At 42.7% G+C, this 20,481-nt stretch overlaps 1 protein-coding gene across 1 annotated transcript; it reads right to left on the minus strand.

The window, feature by feature from the left end:
• Positions 1–409: 409 nt before the first annotated feature.
• On the minus strand, positions 410–16,818 carry LOC138966552 (galactoside alpha-(1,2)-fucosyltransferase 1-like). Its single transcript, XM_070338821.1, has 3 exons — positions 14,366–16,818; positions 3,594–4,184; positions 410–3,185 (listed from the first exon to the last, which is right to left on the minus strand). Exons 2-3 carry the CDS (start codon positions 4,132–4,134, stop codon positions 2,803–2,805), a joined length of 924 nt encoding a protein of 307 aa, XP_070194922.1. The 5' UTR covers positions 4,135–4,184; positions 14,366–16,818; the 3' UTR covers positions 410–2,802.
• Between the last annotated feature and the right edge of the window lie 3,663 nt (positions 16,819–20,481).

The raw sequence follows: 20,481 nt of genomic DNA on the forward strand, positions 1-20,481 counted from the left end.
TATCATGTTATTTTGAAGTATAGGTGGCTTTTTACAGTGATTCGTGAAGGCCTCTCCACTGGTCCATATTAGGCGCCCAGGGTCCTAATATGGACCATTTGTGATTTTTTTCTGTATTTAATTTTTGCTGAATGTCTATTAAAGCTAGTTTACTCTAATTAGGCCAAACGGTTAAGAGAGCAGGGCTACCAAACACAAAATGAAACTTCTTCGCAAGAAAACAAGCTAGTTATCAGCATGAAACAAAAAGCAGTCCATATTAGGAGCCCTTCCCCTACGTTGCCATTCACACACACACACACACACACACACACACACACACACACACACACACACACACACACACACACACACACACTTAAACATACATACACATAACGCTTCGAGCAGAAAGGCAGTACACGCTGATATCACCACTATAATTTTGGCCAGCAGTTATCAAGTCGCAGGTTCAGTTTCAATGCTTGTTTTTCTCACAGATGCCAGGAGTTTGCTTCCAAATAACTCTCTCTTTCTCGCACATTTCGGCCATATTTTGGAGCTCTTGCGTCCCTTTGTTTCTCAGACAAGAATAGAGACACAGCAAAAAAACGCGACAATCTCAAAATTTGACATTTTTGAAGAAATACTGAAAAGCCAACCGCAAAGACTGTGTCAGCCAACAGCAGACAACACCAGACCACTAGGCTCTAGTCTAATATGAAGTTTCAAGTAAAACATTACAACACCAGTGATGAAACAAGTTTAAAATAAAACATGATAACACCACGATGAAGCAAGTTTCAAGTAAAACATAATAACAATGATGAAGCAAGTTTCAAGTAAAACATAACAACAATGATGAAGCAAGTTTCAAGGAATACATTATAACACCACGATGAAGCAAGTTTTAAGTAAAACGATAATACCAAGATGAAGTAAGATTTGAGTAAAAAATGACAACACCATGATAAACCAAGTTTCAAGTAAATCAAACTTGATAACACCACGATGAAGCAAGTGTCAAGTTAAACATGACAACACCACGATGAAGCAAGTTTCAAGTTTTTAAAAAATAACACCGCGATGAAGCAAGTTTTAATTAAGTAAAACATGATAACACCACGATGAAGCAAGTTTTAAGTAACACATGATAATACCACGATGAAACAAGTTTTAAGTAAAACTGATAGTAACACTACGATGAAGCAAGTTTTAAGTAAACCATGATAACGCCACGATGAAGCAAGTTTCAAGTTTAAGAAATGATAACAGCAAGATGAAGCAAGTTCAAGTAATACACGATAAAACGTACCACGATGAAGCAAGTTTCAAGTAAAATAAAAAAAAAAAATCACGATGAAGCAAGTTTCAAACAAGTTATAATGACACTCTGTTGAAGCAGGTTTAAAATAAATAATAACATTTTCAATACATCACACAGCATTCAAGCTCGTTTTTATCCAGCAGATTTGGTATTCATATCGAACACCACAAGAGACACTTACCGGCCGATTTAATTTTTGATCACGAGTCTCACTCAACAACATTGCCTCTTTGTTTAAGTGCACACACACACCCTCACCACGCACGCACGCACGCACGCACGTACGACCGCACGCACGCACGCACACACACACACACACACACACACACACGTACGCACACACACCACGAAAGGGGGGGGACGAGGAAAGGAAAGGAAAAGGGTGCGGGGGACGGCGTAGAATGTCGGCCAGTAAAAAAAGAAACGAGCGAGTAAATGACAATTTGTCCAGCTTACGCCAAGACTGATTGCGCTAGCCATGTTTTGTAAACAGCGTTCATCTAATAAGTACGAATCATGTTTGTCATCCAAACCGGACACTTTTTTTTTTAACACAAAGCAGTCAAAGCAACTTCAAAACATAGTAATTACATTATGTTTGTCAGGAAGAAACCGTTGAAACGAAGTATCAACCGGCATGTATGACCGGCTGACGATTTAATTTCCGGTATTTTCACATTTTAACCGTCCTTTCCGGTTAAAACCATCCTAGGATAAAGTTGGCACGGCGCTCTAAACGGCGGGGACGGCAGCAACGACGACAACAGAAGTAAAAGTTCGTAACATCAGCAAACAATAAAGGAACATGAGACTGAATGGCTTTCAACTCACATGAAGACCGTTTTAGAGCTCATACGCAGTACACATTGTGACTGACTGGACGGAAATTGATTGAAGAAACGGTAACAAAATTCAATAGTGCAAAACTCCATGCTTGCGTATAGGCTCGACCAGTGGAAGTTTCAGAACTTTACTATGGAGAAAAAAACACTTTTATATTGGTAAACACATTGTTTTATTACTGATGATGATCGTACTGATTAAAGCATCTCTTTGCTAAGTGAGAGGTCATTATTTCATTGAAAATGGTGATCAAAATAAAAGCACAGGTCTACTTTTGTAAAGGGTAAGTTATCAATTCATTAAGAATGCTGATCGGACTAAATGCACCTTTTAGCCAGTCAAGATTTAGTTACACTTAAAATAAAACACACACACAAATTTGACTTCAATTACTGTGTTCAAATTACAGGAGTTCTGTAAATTACCTGAGAGTCATGAGGTAAAATTAACCACACAAAAATCTTATCCCTAGCTCGGACACTTGAAGACACTGTTTGTTTGTTTGTTTCGTTCATGGGCTAAAACTCCCACGGCATTTACGCGTATGGCCGTTTTTACCCCGTCATTTAGGCAGCCATACGCCGCTTTTGGGGGAAGCATGCTGGGTATTTTCGTGTTTCTATGACCCACCGAACTCTGACAAGTCCACCTCTTCACAAAGGAATCCAGTCAGGATAGACATAGTCCGTCGCGTTCAGGTCATCAAAATTCCCAGAGAAATCAGAATCTGCTCCGATGAAACCTTTCATGTATGTCTTTATCCCGGGGTTCAGATACCCCGCCCACCAGCCAAACGTTCCTATGGAAACGATCATGTGATCTGTCAACGTCAGCACGGCGATGTCCACGGCCGCCGAGTTGCCTTCCATGATGGTGACGTTCTCGCTACCTTGACCTACATATTGTTGGCACCAGGCGGTGTCCTCGCTTGCCACCAGGAAGTGCACGTGCGGGAAGCGCTGCAGAAAGTAGGTCATGGCCCTGCTGACGTATTCTGGCGTCACTGGGTTGTGTCCGTGTAGGTATGCGATCCACCCTGAATGCAATGGCAAGCAGAAGAGAGAAAATAAGACAGGTTCTTCTTCTAAACAATTTACATGAAATCAGTCATGAGTTGTCCAGGATCGGCGCAGGATAGCAAGGTCATTTGTTCGACTCACTAAATAAGCAATGGGCCATTTTTAAAAATCAACTGGCAAGTTCATGATAGGGGGAAATGACTGAGTCTTTAACCTCTCTCTCTCTCTCTCTTTCTCTCTCTCTCTCTCTCTCTCTCTCTCTCTCAGACACACACACATACACACACACACACACACACACACACACATGCACACACATACACATACACACACACATACACATACACACACACACACACACACACACACACACACACACACACACACACACACACACACACACACTCTGAGTATCTACCACTCACCCGACTGATCTCCACGACGGATGTGCATACCGACTACTGTCACGTTCTTGGTCTGCGACCTCACTTTGCCCACAATACGCTGCGCCTCTGTCTGAACGTCAGTCCGAAACTGCAACAAACTCTTAATCTCGGCCTTGATGTTCTCGAAGTATCTCCATGATATGAGGCAGGTGATGACCATGTAATGATCGTCTTTGGGCAGCTGCATGAACTGCGGATAAAAGGCGCAGCATTTGGGCTGCGGTAGAAACAAAGCCGTTGAGCACTTCTCGTCGAACTCTCTCGCTGACGTTGCCGTGGGCGGGTTTTGCAGGACGTCAGCCAAGACGGATTCGTCCTTGAGGTACAAGGTCATGTTGTTGGCACGCGCAATGCCGACGATGGACGCGTAGTTGAAGAAAGCGTTGCCCACCCGGCCAAGAATTTTTCCGCACATGTAGATGTTTTCTTTGCTTGTATTTTTGGCTCGCGGCGCTGGAGGCTGTGGGCGTATGTTATTTGCCAGTATGTTTGGTATGACCCTCTCCCTGTCTATCATCATCAGCACACACAGTGTGACCAGGGCCAAGAAGGTGTAGCCGTAAACTGCGACTGTGAAGACAAAAAAATACAAATGTCAAGGTCACAACGGGTTTGGCTGCACATGCCATGCAGGGAGCTGATCTACTAACGAGTGCATAAACCAACTAACCAACTAACCAACCGGGAACACCCAGCTTATCAACAAAGCAGCCTGTCCGACAACCAAACGAATGAAGGAACGACACGCCCCGGACCCCCCCCCCCCCACCTTACACAATAAAAACATAAAAACAACGCAACTGAACGTGCGCGCACATACACCACACACACACACACAACACACACACACACATACTGCCCCCGTCTCTCTCTCTCTCTCTCTCTCTCTCTCTCTCTCTCTCTCTCTCTCTCTCTCTCTCTCAAACACCAACTCACACCTTACACAATAAAAACATAAAAACAACACAACTGAACGTGCGCGCACATACACCACACACACACACACACACCACACCACACCACACCACACCACACCACAACAAAACATAGACAAAACAACACAAAATCACATTTTTCGCCCGGGTTTGTATGGTTGAAATTTGAGGAGAAGGCCAATAAAAGCAGCCTGCAATGCAGGTTGACCTTTTCTTCTCAGCTGGCCGAACCTCGATACGTTCTCACGCACTCTGTGGTCTCCTTTCACGAGACTGTTCTATCGCGACCAAAATAAAACCAGAGAAAGTATGCTTTACTTCTTAGTTCATCTATCTTTACACCCCCGGTATAGGGGTGTTTACACCCCCGGTATAGGGGTGTGTATAGGTTTCGCTCGATGTGTTTGTGTTCGCATATAGATCTCAAGAATGAACGGACCGATCGTCACCAAACTTGGTGAACAGGTTCTATACATTCCTGAGACGGACCTTACAAAAATTGGGACCAGTCAAACACACGGTTAGGGAGTTACTGGTGGATTAAGATTCTACAAGGACTTATAGAGAAACATATTCATGGTCAAAGGGAAATAACCTTCTCAGTTGGTGGCAGTGAGAATGGGTGCAGTGAGAATGGTTATTTCCCTTTGACCAACGGGGGTGTTTTTCCTACCTCGAAGGAATTTCTTGTTTATGAGGGCATCACTCCAAACCTCTCAATAAAGTAGTCCTCTCAATCAGACTGTGTTTGCCCTTCCCAAGTGTTCCCCTTAGCTTCTTGTGAGCTTGCCGATCCTTAACAAAACAGTTTTTCATGGCACTATAGAGACCAAGAAAGCATGCATTATTTCTCAGTTCATTACTGTTTTATTACGACATCAGTCCATACGAGTTGACATTTATGCTTTTCATGAGCTTGTTTCTTCTGATTCCAGTATGGACAAGAAAATTGGTTGATTGAAATCAACATGGCCGAAGCAATGTTTTCATAAAAGAAGCGGTATTGTACGGGCACATGTTGAATTTGGGTAACATGTGTTGCAGAGTATTTCAAAATCCGTAGGCATAAAAACATGCAAAGAAGAGTGATAGGTCCCTGTTGTGAATATAGTCAAGTGGATTAATTGATTACTTATGTTTCACACTAGTTTTGCTGTTATAACAGTCCATCTCATGAACGGACACCCAGTGCAAACCTGTCCGTACATTGCAGGTGGCCGGTCACGGGACAGCCCCCCCCCCCCCCCCCCCCCCATCACACACACTCAGGCACACTGGCGGACTGAGTGAGTCTTTGCTACTGGTAACGAGCTCTACTTGTCCTAAAAAACGAAACATGTCACCTCTCCGAATGCATTCCAATAGATGACCGCTCCTGCGGCCATCAATAAGGTCAAACTACTACAACTTATAACTGAAAGAAAAACAAGTCGCGTAAGGCGAAAATACAACATTTAGTCAAGTAGCTGTCGAACTCACAGAATGAAACTGAACGCAATGCCATTTTTCAGCAAGACCGAATACTCGTAGCATCGTCAGTCCACCGCTCATGGCAAAGGCAGTGAAATTGACAAGAAGAGCGGGGTAGTAGTTGCGCTAAGAAGGATAGCACGCTTTTCTGTACCTCTCTTTGTTTTAACTTTCTGAGCGTGTTTTTAATCCAAACATATCATATCTATATGTTTTTGGAATCAGGAACCGACAAGGAATAAGATGAAAGTGTTTTTAAATTGATTTCGACAATTTAATTTTGATAATAATATTTATATATTTAATTTTCAGAGCTTGTTTTTAATCCAAATATAACACATTTATATGTTTTTGGAATCAGAAAATGATGGAGAATAAGATGAACGTAAATTTGGATCGTTTTATGAATTTTTATTTTATTTTACAATTTTCAGATTTTTAATGACCAAAGTCATAATTAATTTTTAAGCCACCAAGCTGAAATGCAATACCGAAGTCCGGGCTTTGTCGAAGATTACTTGACCAAAATTTCAACCAATTTGGTTTGAAAAATGAGGGCGTGACAGTGCCGCCTCAACTTTCACGAAAAGCCGGATATGACGTCATCAAAGACATTTATCAAAAAAATGAAAAAAACGTCTGAGGATATCATACCCAGGAACTCTCATGTCAAATTTCATAAAGATCGGTCTAGTAATTTAGTCTGAATCGCTCTACACACACACACACACACACACAGACAGACACACACACGCACATACACCACGACCCTCGTCTCGATTCCCCCCTCTACGTTAAAACATTTAGTCAAAACTTGACTAAATGTAAAAATGTCCTGTAAAAATGACGTTAAATCAACGGTGTCAACAAAAAAAAAAATAACAGAAATCCTTAAATTCCTGAGCATACAGGCACCCCATGAAAGCAGCCACGAACATACAGAGGCACACGTGCTTGTGCATATACTTTGCAAAAATATGAATTGAAAACCTGCATATGTGGTGATTTTGTGTGTGTGTGTGTGGCTTTATTGAATACTTCAGGCAGTGACTTTTCCCTGTCCAGTTTTCTCTTTCGTTTCTCTTACCCCTCGCTTACCCACCCCCCACCCCCTTACCCTCCACTCCCTTTACCCAGCCCCGACAGCACAAATTGGTAATATGCAAGGCAGAGTACACATTTTCTAAAAGGAAGACTACTCCTCTTCAATTATATCCAGAGATCTTCCAGCTGTCTCCACCATAAGCCAAGTGGTCGAGTCTTATACCCCCTTTCCACACAACCGTTCTAGGTCCCGTTCCCGTACCGACCAAGGAACGGTGCGGGCACGGGAGGGATCGGGACAGAACCGCAATGAACGTAACTGATCGTTAACGGAACTGCTTTGAACGGTAGGGTCGGTAGGGACGGCTGAGTTTGGGCTGCATGTTCAAATTTTTTGCCGTTCCCTCCCGATCAGAATGAACGGTAATGGAACCTCAACCCATCGGCAACGGAACGCTTGGATCGTTAAAGGAACTTAAAACAACGGTAACGCAACGGTAGCGCTCTTACACACGCAGTTGTCATACCCGCATTCCACACATTCCGTCATTCGTTCTAGGTCCCGTTCCCTTACCGACCAAGGACGGCTGCTGAAAGATGCCAAAAAACGGCCGTTTGCGCAGCGTTCCATTGTTGTGGCTGCATTCCTTGGTTGGTACGGGAACGGGACAAACAACGGTTGTGTGGAATGGGGGTATAACTTTTGACACCAACAAACTAAAGAATGAACAGATCTATGAGGTAACCGTCTCAATGGTCCAGGCTCAGGAAACAAAAAGTATATATATATGGCCTGGGGCGATTGTAGCTTCCCTTCTTCGTGTCCGATAGACAAGGACAACAAATAGTAGAGCATAGTGCAATTTCATGTTGGCATCTTCTCCACTAAAAGCTATAACCCACAGACTGAAGACCAAAGTGCTTTACCCCACTTCTGGCCCGAATCACCCCCCTCCTGCTAGGTACACGTGCACTCAAGTTAACCTCTGCTTTGACCTGTGTGCCAGGAGTCGGATGAGAGAGAGAGAGAGAGCGTGAGAGCGGGAGCGAGAGAGACACACACACACACACATAGACAGAGACAGACAGAAGCGGAGAGACTCAGAGGGAGACACAGACAAAGACATACATACAGAGAGAGAGAGAGAGAGAGAGAGAGAGAGAGAGAGAGAGAGAGAGAGAGAGAGAGAGAGAGAGAGAGAGAAAGAGAAAGAGAAAGAGAGAGAGAGAGAGAGTTATTTTCTTCGACAAATTTGCCGAAATGGCCATTAAAGCTTCAGCAGTTTTCAGATGAGAGAGAGAGAGAGCGTGAGAGCGAGAGCGAGAGAGACACACACACACACACACATAGACAGAGACAGACATAGAAAGACAGAAGCGGAGAGACTCAGAGGGAGACACAGACAAAGACATACATACAGAGAGAGAGAGAGAGAGAGAGAGAGAGAGAGAGAGAGAGAGAGAGAGAGAGAGAGAGAGAGAGAGAGAACTAACTGATCTCGTGAGAACAGTAACAAAACGAGACATGTCACCTCTCCGAATGCATTGCAATAGATGACCGCTCCTGCGGCCATCAACAAGGTGGGTTTCTAAAGTAATGATAATTTATTTTCCCGGTTAATAGGTAAAAGCTTAACAAGGACACTCAATGTCTAGGAAGGGATGTTGTCAGGAGTTATTTAAGCACTTAAAGTCATTAAAAAGTTTAAAAAATGTGTTAAAAACCACTTAATGTCTGAGTAGTTTAACGCCTTTTGATTTACCACCCTTCCGGGAACGTAGAAGAAGAAGAAGAAGATTTACCACCCTTAATATTACGTCAAAGATATGCTGTGCATTGTATGTTCTGAACATATTTTTGTTGTACTATTGCTACATGTTCGATTGCTACCAGCTTGTATTTATAATTACCTGCATAGTATGCATTTTATTTTATGAATAACCACATATGTATGCTCTTCATGCCTCATCTTCATCATCATCATCATCATTATCATCATCATCATCGTCATCTTTATTATCACATGCTGAAGTTTTCCGACCTCCTTTTGTTGGTTAACCTTTTAACTTTTTAATTTTTTTAAAAAGTATATAATTGTGTGTCTATGCGTCCCAAGGACAGATTGTAAGAAAAGGCGTAGCCTTAAATCTTAATCCTTGTTAAATAAAGTTCAATTCAATTCAATTCTCTCTCTCTCTCTCTCTCTCTCTCTCTCTCTCTCTCTCTCTCTCTCTCTCTCTCTCTCTCTCTCTAAGCCTCTGGCTCTTTTATCTTTGCTATATTTTCCCCCTTCACCATCTCATTTCCACGCCAACAATAACCTCACAAAACGAACCTCGTTGTCGCAGACGACAGTTACACACTCTGGTGTCCCAGTAACGGCGGTGACGATGACGATGCAGTATCATGTCTAGGGAACCCACGCAGCCGAATACCAACATTGTCCACACTGTTTTAACTATTAACCACTCACTGCCATGTGCATAGAAGTTAGTGTCACGATCTGGACCCGTAATGACATACTGACAATGTCGCTGTCTCACATCCAGGAAGCGGACACAGTCCAACACAACACACACTGGCAGCATTGCCACAGAACAAGACGGTTTTTGATGTATTCACTCCGAAAATGTATTGAATATAAGTGAAAGTGCGACTGTTCTATTCCAAACGTTGGGCCTCCTGCTGTTTCATGTCAATCTCGCAGTCGTGGAACAAAGTATTATTCCTCTATCAAAAAGCCTCCCTGGGAACGATTTCTACGCACATCAAACACACCTCAATTACAAAAAGTACTAAAGCTCGAGTACTGTACAACAGCCAGCTTTCGGCAAAACACAATGTCGTCTGATGTCATAGAATGGCCTGTGCATCATGCAGTGATGAATCTCAACGGCAAGCTCGCACTTTGACAAAGGCTTCATAGGTGTCAATTACAAAAATAATTTCAAAATAAAAAAAATACCCGCGCAGCACAGAACACGGTTAGGCTGTAGATTTTTAGTAGGCCTACTTGCAAAAGTGAAAAGATCTCCTATCCCACGTACAAGCCTGGACAGCTATATGTGGTGATCATATAGCTTGATGGTTAATTTACACAGCAAGGAAGGAACATTAAAGCCCCAGTCTGCCTCAAATGGTTTACACGTGTCATGAATTTCAGTCTAATAGCTGCTGGCCTAGGACAACGGGTCATCTTGTCATACAGTGGAACCCCCCTTTTAAAAAACCCCAATTTAAGACTTGCCCCTTTTAAGACCTTGATTTTTCAGATGTTCTGTTCATAACCTGTGTACATTTACCTCCATTTTAAGACTCCCTCCTTTATAAGACCCGATTTTCCCACATTTTTATAGGTCTTAAAAGGGGGGTTCCACTGTAGCTCCTTGCAAAGCGAATGATAAAATCAATAAAGCGTTGATATTTCGCAATAAACAGTGCAGGAACATGCTCGTCAAAGATGAATGAGTCTGAGTATTCCTAATCAATATATCCGAGTGTTCACATTCGATATCAGTTTTCGCTCTCTGTTTGGATGGACAGGAGGGACAACAAAACGATGATATCATCTAAATCAATTATTGCACACGGGCGTGTGTGTGTGTGTGTGTGTGTGTGTGTGTGTGTGTGTGTGTGTGTGTGTGTGTTAAATAACGTGATCCTTTGTTTCTGTCTCTTTGTGGAAACAAAGTCATCTTATAAAAAAAAAATCTGGTCAGTAAGCTTCCATTATGTTTCACAATGATGATAATGGTGGCGGTGGCGGTGGCGATGTTGATGATGATGATGATGATGACTATGATGACAGCGATGATAGTGACGGTGGAGGCAGTAACGACGATGACGACAGCTACAAGACAGGATTAAGAATAAATGTTCTTCACAACAACAAAAATAACGATGATTCTTCTTTTCTTCTCCACTTTGCTTTAGATTATAAGTTACATTATTATTTTGATCTGATTTTGTTTTAAGGGAATTAGCATTATTTTCCACATGACAGTACCTGTATAAGACGTTTTCTGCGTAGATGTAAATACACAACCACACTTTATATAAGCATCGCTTGTTGTGTGTTCCCAAGGTTTTCATTTGTATTACATACCACCCAATGTTATCTGAATAAAATCATGTCAGTCTTAACCAACGATGAGTCAAAACACTGAAGAAGAAAAGAATGACGGAAATTGAATGCTTCAAGCGCAGAGGGCACTGTGGCATGCGTGCTCATCTCAAGAGAATCGGCATAACAGACACAGCCCTGTGCGAGTGCGGTCAAGCTGACCAAACTCCATCCCACATGCTTCAGGACTGTCCCTCCCACGAAGCAAGGCGCCGAGAGCAGTGGCCAGACGGAACGGACCTTCAGGGGAACGGCATATGAACTCCGCCGCACGGCCAACTTTGCGGCATCCCTCGGAGAGAGACTCCAAATCGTGCAGTCTGTCGAACGCAGAAGAAGAAGAAGAATGCTTCAAGAACAGCGAACATCAAACAACAAACAGACCACATCTCACCGTGTTTTAAGTTTGGAGTCATAGTCCCGAACTATCCATCAGCCTCCGTAGACCTCCTCGTGCATACTCGTCACTCCAACTCCAATACAGAACACTGATATCAAGGGTTCTTACAAACGACACTACATCACATCATAGACCATTTATCTATTTGGTCTATGATCACATCAAGAGCAAGCCAACTGCACATAGCTGTGTAGAATAAAGCCTCCATTGTGCATGCGTTTACTCACAACAGCCACAATATACTTCATGCATTACTGTCTTATAAACGTCCCTCCATCAACTCAAAAACAATCCAAGTGCACAACGCAAAATCAGTTTGGTATGAATAGGCATCCCAGAGCACACTTCAGACATGGAGACATTAAACCGCCGGTGTAACACGAAATTTTTACTCCACGAAAAATTTACTCCGGAGTAAAAATTTCGTACGAAATTCTTACTCCGAGTACACCTTTCGTACGAGAAAAGAACTCCCCAAGGCACTAACAAATTACTCCCTCCACGAAATTTTTACTTCCCATTTTTACATTATTTTAGTCAAGTTTTGACTAAATGTTTTAACATAGAGGGGGGAATCGAGACGAGGGTCGTGGTGTATGTGTGTGTGTGTGTGTGTGTGTGTGTGTGTGTGTGTGTGTGTGTGTGTGTGTGTGTCTGTCTGTGTGTGTGTGTAGAGCGATTCAGACTAAACTACTGGGCCGATCTTTATGAAATTTGACATGTGAGTTCCGGGGTATGATATCCCCGGACGTTGTTTTCTTTTTTTCGATAAATACCTTTGATGACGTCATATTCAGCTTTTTGTAAAAGTTGAGGCGGCACTGTCACACCCTCATTTTTCAATTAAATTGATTGAAATTTTGGCAAAGCAATCTTCGACAAAGGCCGGGGTTTGGTGTTGCATTTCAGCTTGGTGGCTTAAAAATTAATGAGTGAGTTTGGTCATTAAAAATCGGAAACTTGTAATTAAAATTATTTTTTTATTAAACGATCCAAAAACAATTTCATCTTACTCTTCGTCGTTTTCTGATTCCAAAAAAAATATACATATGTTATATTTGGATTAAAAACAATCTCTGAAAATTAAAATATAAAAATTATGTTCAAAATTAAATTTCCGAAATCGATTTAAAAACAATTTCATCTTATTCCTTGTCGGTTCCTGATTCCAAAAACATATAGATATGATATGTTTGGATTAAAAACACGCTCAGAAAGTTAAAACGAAGAGAGGTACAGTAAAGCGTGCTATGAAGCACAGCGCAACCGCTACCGCGCCAAACAGGCTCGTCACTTTCACTGCCTTTTGCACTAGCGGCGGACTACGTTCAGTTTCATTCTGTGAGTTCCACAGCTTGACTAAATGTAGTAATTTCGCCTTACGCGACTTGTTTTTACTTCCAGTAAAAATCTCGTACGCGAAAATGGGATGCAGGCGAAGGGATAATGCCAATATGTGATCTCACGCAAACGAATGTCGCACTACCCTCCCTCCATGATCCACCCCTTCCTAACAGGGGACAAGGAAGTAAAAATGTCGTACACCTGTCATGGGAAGTTAAATTGCTCATGTTAGGGTGAAGTAATTTATTCGTTATTTATTCGCCAGGGGAATAAAATTTTTGTACGAAATGTTTACTCGGAACTCACCTGTCGTGGGGAGTAATTTTCTCGTGTAATGGTGGAGTACTTTTTTCGTAAAGGGAGTAACATTTTCGTACGAAATTTTTACTCCGGAGTAAAAATCTCGTGGGAGTAGTTTTTTCGTATTACACCGGCACCAGTATAAAATAGATGCTGTTTCAAGAATAGCATAACAATAAAATCATAATTTGTTCCTCATTTGTTATAGAAGGCGCAGTACCCTAGTGGTCAGGACACCGGCCCCGTAATGTCGAGGTCGTGAGTTCGGGTCTTCGTCGAGGCGTTTATTTTTTCCCCTAAATCCATCTTGAAAATAAAGTATGTCCCACGAGAGAGCAAACATGAAGTTACCAGCGCAAAAGTCAGGCGTTGAATGAAGCTAAATCATTCATTCCCTCGGCTTCCTGACGAGTGGACGTAAACAGATAGAACTATCAAGATAAGTTTTGTGTGAATATTTGTTTGTCTGTTCACTTAAAAGACCGTTGGGTCGAATCTGTGAATGTATTGTTTTGTCAATAACAAACGTTCCAACAACCTACCTTTCTTGTTTTTTTATGCTGAATTTTGGAACGTTGGCAGTCTCTTTGTTTTTGGATTTAGTTGAATGAAACTTTCACGGTCATGCAGGCAGTGCGGAAGTTAGGAACATTTTTGTGGGTTGCATTTTGTTTGTGTGGTAACCCTGTAAAGAACAGCTTATCGAAAGTCCCTTGAACTTTTTAAGGTCCAAATGGCCAGAAAACTTTCCCAAAATGGCTCCTTAGATAGTTCACCTTTAACCTATTTTTACACTAAAATCTATCCGGCACACTCGAACGTTCTTGTTGAGCGTTCGTATTGCATTGAATAGAAACGGGTACGTGGGCTGGGCTGAACTGGTCAACCCAAGGGTCTTTCAAACAAAACACTCAGCGGGATAATGTACCACTTTGGGAGGATAGTCAGTGTGGACACCCAACCACACACACACACACACACACACTGACTGACACACATACACACACACACACTCACACGCTGACACACACACACAAACACACGCGCGCGCGCACACATAAACACGGACACACACACTGACACACAAACAATGTATTTTTCCTGCTCAAATTGATATTTTAGAAAGATACTTACCTCTATTAACTATTAACTATTAACTTTGACCGCAGATTGTATCGCTCTTTGGGGCTTAACATGGAGTCTTTGATTCCCAGGCCGTACAGTATCCCTCCCTTCTTTCTTCGGTCTCTCACTTCTTTCAAGTCACTCTCTCTCCCACCCCTGGGCGTGCATTCGCTATGACTGTACCCTTGCAGTTTATGCGCATCTGCTAGGCTCAGTGGAAGAGGTGGCGGCTTGGTGTCGAAGAGTCTGTCTCCAGTGAGCTTGATCCTGGGCGAGCTGACCTTGCCGCCATGGCAACTAGTGGAGTAAAGTGGGTCAAGGCCAGGTCGGTCTTGAGGTGTGAATTGACGGTTATTGATAGGACAAGGGCTGGCGCGCACCGAGGGGAAAATGTTCCCGGGGTCTATGTGCACGTCATTGGCGCGTGCAACAAGGTCAATGAGGTTGTCAAGGTCATCCATCCCTACGCCTCTGTCGTCTCCTCCTCCTCCTCCACTGTCGTCGAGGAGACGCTCCTCACTGTGCATGCGTCTGCAAAAACAAAACAAAAAGTTTATGCATTAGCATTGTTTGAGATGGGGGTACATCGATATCTACCTGTCCGTCTACATATTAGTTCTGCTGTTCTGTCCGCCCATCCCTCCAGAGCAGCTTTGATTCGTGTAACTTTCCTCAATTTTCATTGATTGTATACAGTGAAACCCGGCTATATTGAAGTGGCACGGGACCCGGGAAGACCTTCAATATAGCCGGAACTTCAATATAGGCAATTCTCGGTTATATTGAATTTCCCTCCTTGTTCCTTCAGAAATTCAATATAACCGAACCTTTTTTCACTATACGTTCTTATTTCCGTGTCCACACATTGCGTTTGATGTGAGATATATTCCCATTAATCTTTCACCTGTTGGCTGTTGTTCTTCGAGGCTCCTTGCTTTTTTCTGCACACACACACACACACAAACACGGACACCCACACGCACGCCCCCCCTCCCTTACACACACAAACACACAGTTCCATATTCCTCAGCTACTTCCTTTCTTTTTTTGCAGCCAGTTTCCAGCTTCTGAATAAGCTCGATTTTTCTTTTAATTGTCAGACTCACCCTTTTTACATTTAGTCAAGTTTTGACTAAATGTTTTAACATAGAGGGGGAATCGAGACGAGGGTCGTGGTGTGTGTGTGTGTGTGTGTGTGTGTGTGTCTGTGTCTGTCTGTCTGTCTGTCTGTCTGTCTGTCTGTCTGTGCGTGTGTGTGTGTAGAGCGATTCAGACCAAACTACTGGACCGATCTTTATGAAACTTGACATGAGAGTTCCTGGGAATGATATCCCCGGACGTATTTTTCTTTTTTTCGATAAATACTTTTGATGATGTCATATCCGGCTTTTTGTAAAAGTTGAGGCGGCACTGTCACACCCTCATTTTTCAATCAAATTGATTGAAATTTTTGTAAAGCAATCTTCGACGAAGGCCGGAGTAGGTCGTTCCCAAGAGGGTGTAGTCGGTCGATCGAATTATCCTACTCCTTAGCCTTACGTCCAGTAAAGTAATACGTGTAGGCTACTACAGTAAAGGCGGTCCTTAAGTGAGTCCGAAGTCGACTTCACGAAGTCTTTTTAACGAAAACTCAGTGCTAAAGCTTCGTGCGGCCAGCTTCGCGAAGTATACTTCGCGTAGTCGACTTCGCCCAGTTAATAGACGGGCTTAAGACTAAGGAATAGGATACTTCCATCGACCGGCACTTTGGTACAAGCTCCTGGGGTTCGACCAAGGATTGCATTTGTACTTGGTCTGACCAAGCTATATAAAGTGCATTTGATTAATAGTCCAACATTCCGTCGCGATATAACCTTGAACGGTTGAAAACGACGTTAAACACCAAATAAAGAAAGATAGTCCAACACTGCAATATTGAAGTACTGTTATCCACTTGTCTGGGTAACTTGTACAGGCGGACTAGTGACTCGACAACCCTGTTGGTGGTCCGACGAAGTGATAAGTCCGATGAGACCAATAATTCAGGGCAATGATAGTTAAGTAGAGTGATAGTCCGGAGAGATGATAACTATAGTCTAATTATGATGTGAAAAGAAACATTCACACGTATTAACATGTGGTGCACTTTAACCTCTTGACTGCTGACTCATTTTTAGTAACAAAACAAATTCATAAACGGAAAACAATCAGATTAAAACGGAGAAAAATGGTCTTTAAGGGAGGTGATAATTTTTCTGCAATTCAAGGGGGAATCTACAGCGGTTGTTTCCCTTGTCAGAGTATAGGCCCATTGCAGAAACTCAAGTTAACAACAGCATTTCTACTCGGCGCGCGCGGTATGAGAATCACGGGTCGTAACTCTCTGGAATTGGTCATCCGCCGCCATGTTGGATGCCTTGCACGATCTCTGACAGTGCTTGAGCGTTGGGTGGCGACTCGACAAAAGTGAAAATGACACGTTGTGTGGCCAAAAACTGCAGTCAGCAGGCACACTTTAGGATCCCTAAAGTTGTTTACCATCAGGGTGACAACTGGAAGGAAGTTACTGAGCGGAGAAGACGATTATAACTGGTTATTTTTTGCTGTGTGCAGTGCGCTAATCAACAATTGTCCATCGGTTGTGCCTTTAGAGTGAACACTGTGATAGGATGCTTTGAAAATAATACTTTGCAGTAGTTACCTGAGCTGCATTGTACCTCATTTGCCTGTCTTGAGAGCTTTATCTTGTGAATTTTGGTGCACTGTCTGCATGGTAATTTGAGATAAAGAATAAATAAATGAATATAATAATGTATTCTTGCTTTACTTTTTATGTTGTGCTGTGGTGTTAAAAAGGCAGATCCCCTTTGGACTCATGCATGCACAGTTTTCTTCATTTTGTCTGCATACACAGTGAAATACGCAAAAAGAACAAGAGTGCAATGAAGAAAACTAACAAAGACGGCATCCAATATGGCGGCGCGAAGAGAGTATGAGCGGAGTTGTGCCCCTTAGGGCTAAAGCTAGCCGATCCATTTGATAACGTCACGCCGAGTAAGAAGAATGAATTGGACCTATAGATTTGTTTTTCATGATAGCGAAAAACGTAGCCTACCTGATACAAATGTACGTCTTGTGTCAGTCAAAGGGTTCAGCTCTTTGCTTCGACCTATCCATAGGCCACTGCCTATAAAAATAAGCGTAGTCCAATAAAAATGTGTTCAGAGACACTTAGACTTAGGGGAAGGGCTCCTAATATGGACCGGCTCCTAATATGAACCACCTCCTGTTCTGACAAACTAACGGCGCTAGAGCGCTCAAAAAAGTTTTATTCCCTGTATTCACCCTCTCTGGATAACTTGCACATGTCAAAACAGTTGCAGAAACACAAATCTGAAAACCGTTAGGCTTTTTCTCTTTTTACATTTAGTCAAGTTTTGACCGTAAATGTTTTAACATAGAGGGGGAATCGAGACGAGGGTCGTGGTGTATGTATGTGTGTGTGTGTGTGTGTGTGTGTGTGTGTGTGCGTGCGTTTTGTCAGTGTGTTTGTGTGTTTGTGTGTGTGTGTGTGTGTGTAGAGCGATTCAGACTAAACTACTGGACCGATCTTTATGAAATTTTACATGAGAGTTCCTGGGTATGATATCCCCAGATGGTTTTTTTCATTTTTTTGATAAATGTATATTATGACGTCATATCCGGCTTTTTGTAAAAGTTGAGGCGGCACTGTCACACCCTCAATTTTCAATCAAATTGATTGAAATTTTGGCCAAGCAATCTTCGACGAAGACCGGACTTCGGTATTGCATTTTAGCATGGAGGCTTACAAATTAATTAATGACTTTGGTCATTAAAAATCAGAAAATTGTAATTAAAACTATTTTTTCTAAAACGATCCAAAGTTACTTTTATTTTATTTTTCATCATTTTTTTATTCCAAAAACATATAAATATGTTATATTCGGATTAAAAACAAGCTCTGAAAATTAAAAATATAAAAATTATGATTAAAATTAAATTTCCGAAATCGTTTCAAAAAAATCTTATTCCTTGTCGGTTCCTGATTCCAAAAACATATAGATATGATATGCTTGGATTAAAAACACGCTCAGAAAGTTAAAACGAAGAGAGTTACAGTAAAGCGTGCTATGAAGCACAGCGCAACCGCTACCGCGCCAAACAGGCTCGTCACTTTCACTGCCTTTTGCACTAGCGGCGGACTACGTTCAGTTTCATTCTGTGAGTTCCACAGCTTGACTAAATGTAGTAATTTCGCCTTACGCGACTTGTTTTCACTTTTGGTAGCGTTCACTCTAAATTTGCCGCCTAAAACGGACTCGTTTCTGTCCACAGCCAAAGCTTTTATCACACAAAAATTGCTATGTATGACATTGACAGCTAAGACCGTATTTGTTAAGTTTTAGCAGTGTTTACCCCGAGTTTCTACTGCAAACAAAAAATAATAGCAACATCTCAAAGTATACCGAGCAACAAAAGAAACGCGAATTATTTTTCGATATTTTGATTTTAAAAAACGCAGTTAATCTGAGAGTGACAATTTTCGGGATATAGATGCCCTATGCAGTCATGTGTAACAAAGCTGTAGTGTGAATATTTTCCCATTGCTGCTGTCTCAACGCACATGACAAGCAGTTTCCACGTGAAACACATGATGCGCGCTTACAACACGTGCAAGCGGAGTGGGGGAAACCTCATGTGTGAGATGTGTTCACTGATGCATTAGTAATAAAAAGAGACCATGGCACGCTTACTGCCAGTATAACTTTTGACAGAGTCAAGATGCCAAGATTGACACCAGAACAACGCGAGAGGGCAGTGGGTCGATTATCGGCTGGTGATGACCCAGAAGCGGTAGCAGTCGCTTTCAATGTGCATCTGTCAACAGTATATCGCCTTCAGCTATGTTTTGTCAACACCGGAAGCAATGCTGATACACAACGAAGTGGAAGACCTCGCGTTACCACACAGAGACAAGATCGCCAAATCCTGCGTCATCATTTGAGAAACCAATTCCATACAGCCAATGAAACAGCCAGGAACACCGTCGGTAACCACCAGAGACCCATCAGTGGCTAGACAGTACGCCGAAGACTTGCTGAGCGAGACCTCCAAAACTGTCGTCCAGCTAGAGGACCAGTCCTCACTCAAAGACATCGCATGGCGCGCCAGCAGTGGGCCCAGGATCACATCAACTGGAACTGAAGACAATGGCGAAACATTCTGTTCACCGATGAGAGCCGTTACTGCATTAGTCATGTTGATGGGCGTGTCAGAGTGTGGCGAAGAAGAGGTGAATGCTATGCTGGTGACTGCGTCATGGAACACAATGCCCAGAGTGGACCAAACGTCATGGTCTGGGGTGGAATCGGCCTCAACCAATCCCTGGGACCTGTGTTTTTCAACAATCTTGGTCCTGGTCGGGGAAACGGCATCACAGCACAGCGTTATATTGACCAGATCCTACAGCCTCATGTTGTGCCCTTTTTCCAGGCGCGCAGAAACTGTGTTCTGCAGCAAGACAACGCTCGCCCGCACACAGCCAGGGTCACCCAGGCCTTCCTGCAGCACAATAACATCGACATCATGGCCTGGCCCGCCCTCAGCCCAGATCTGAATCCCATTGAACATTTCTGGGACCAACTTCAAAGAAAGCTCAACCAGTTAAGCCCAGGACCAAGAACTGCCGCAGAACTGCGTCAGGCCCTTATCCATGCCTGGTGCACCATCCCGAGAGACCGACTCATCCACTCTATGAGTCGCCGCTGCCAGGCCGTCATCAACGTCCATGGGGGTCACACACCGTACTGACCATCTGCAGAGGCTTCCTTTGCCCGTGGCAGCGAAAGACCATGCCATAGCCAAGAACAGTGTTCAAAGAACATACCACCGTGATTTTGATTCGTTTCGATGTTACGTTTATGAGAAATGACATTTTAAAATTGTGATTAAACGTTTTTCTGGAGAAAATTCGCGTTTCTTTTGTTGCTCGGTATATGTGCGAGTCCCTTAATATGGACCACCTTCAACAAATCGAAGAAAATAAAAGCTAAAGACTATTTTCATGAATTCATTAAGAAGCTTGCTGGAAATAACCTATAACTAGCCCTCGAGATTTAAAAAAA

Source organism: Littorina saxatilis, linkage group LG5 (genome assembly GCF_037325665.1).
Source record: "Littorina saxatilis isolate snail1 linkage group LG5, US_GU_Lsax_2.0, whole genome shotgun sequence".
NCBI classification, from domain to species: Eukaryota; Metazoa; Mollusca; class Gastropoda; order Littorinimorpha; family Littorinidae; genus Littorina; species Littorina saxatilis.

Bases quoted from the DNA above. Each gene is read 5' to 3' on its own strand.
- LOC138966552 (XM_070338821.1), bottom strand. From the start codon at position 4,134: ATGATGATAGACAGGGAGAGGGTCATACCAAACATACTGGCAAATAAC. The intron at 3,186-3,593 runs GTGAGTGGTAGA...CATTGCATTCAG, and splicing joins CCGTCGTGGAGATCAGTCGG to GGTGGATCGCATACCTACAC.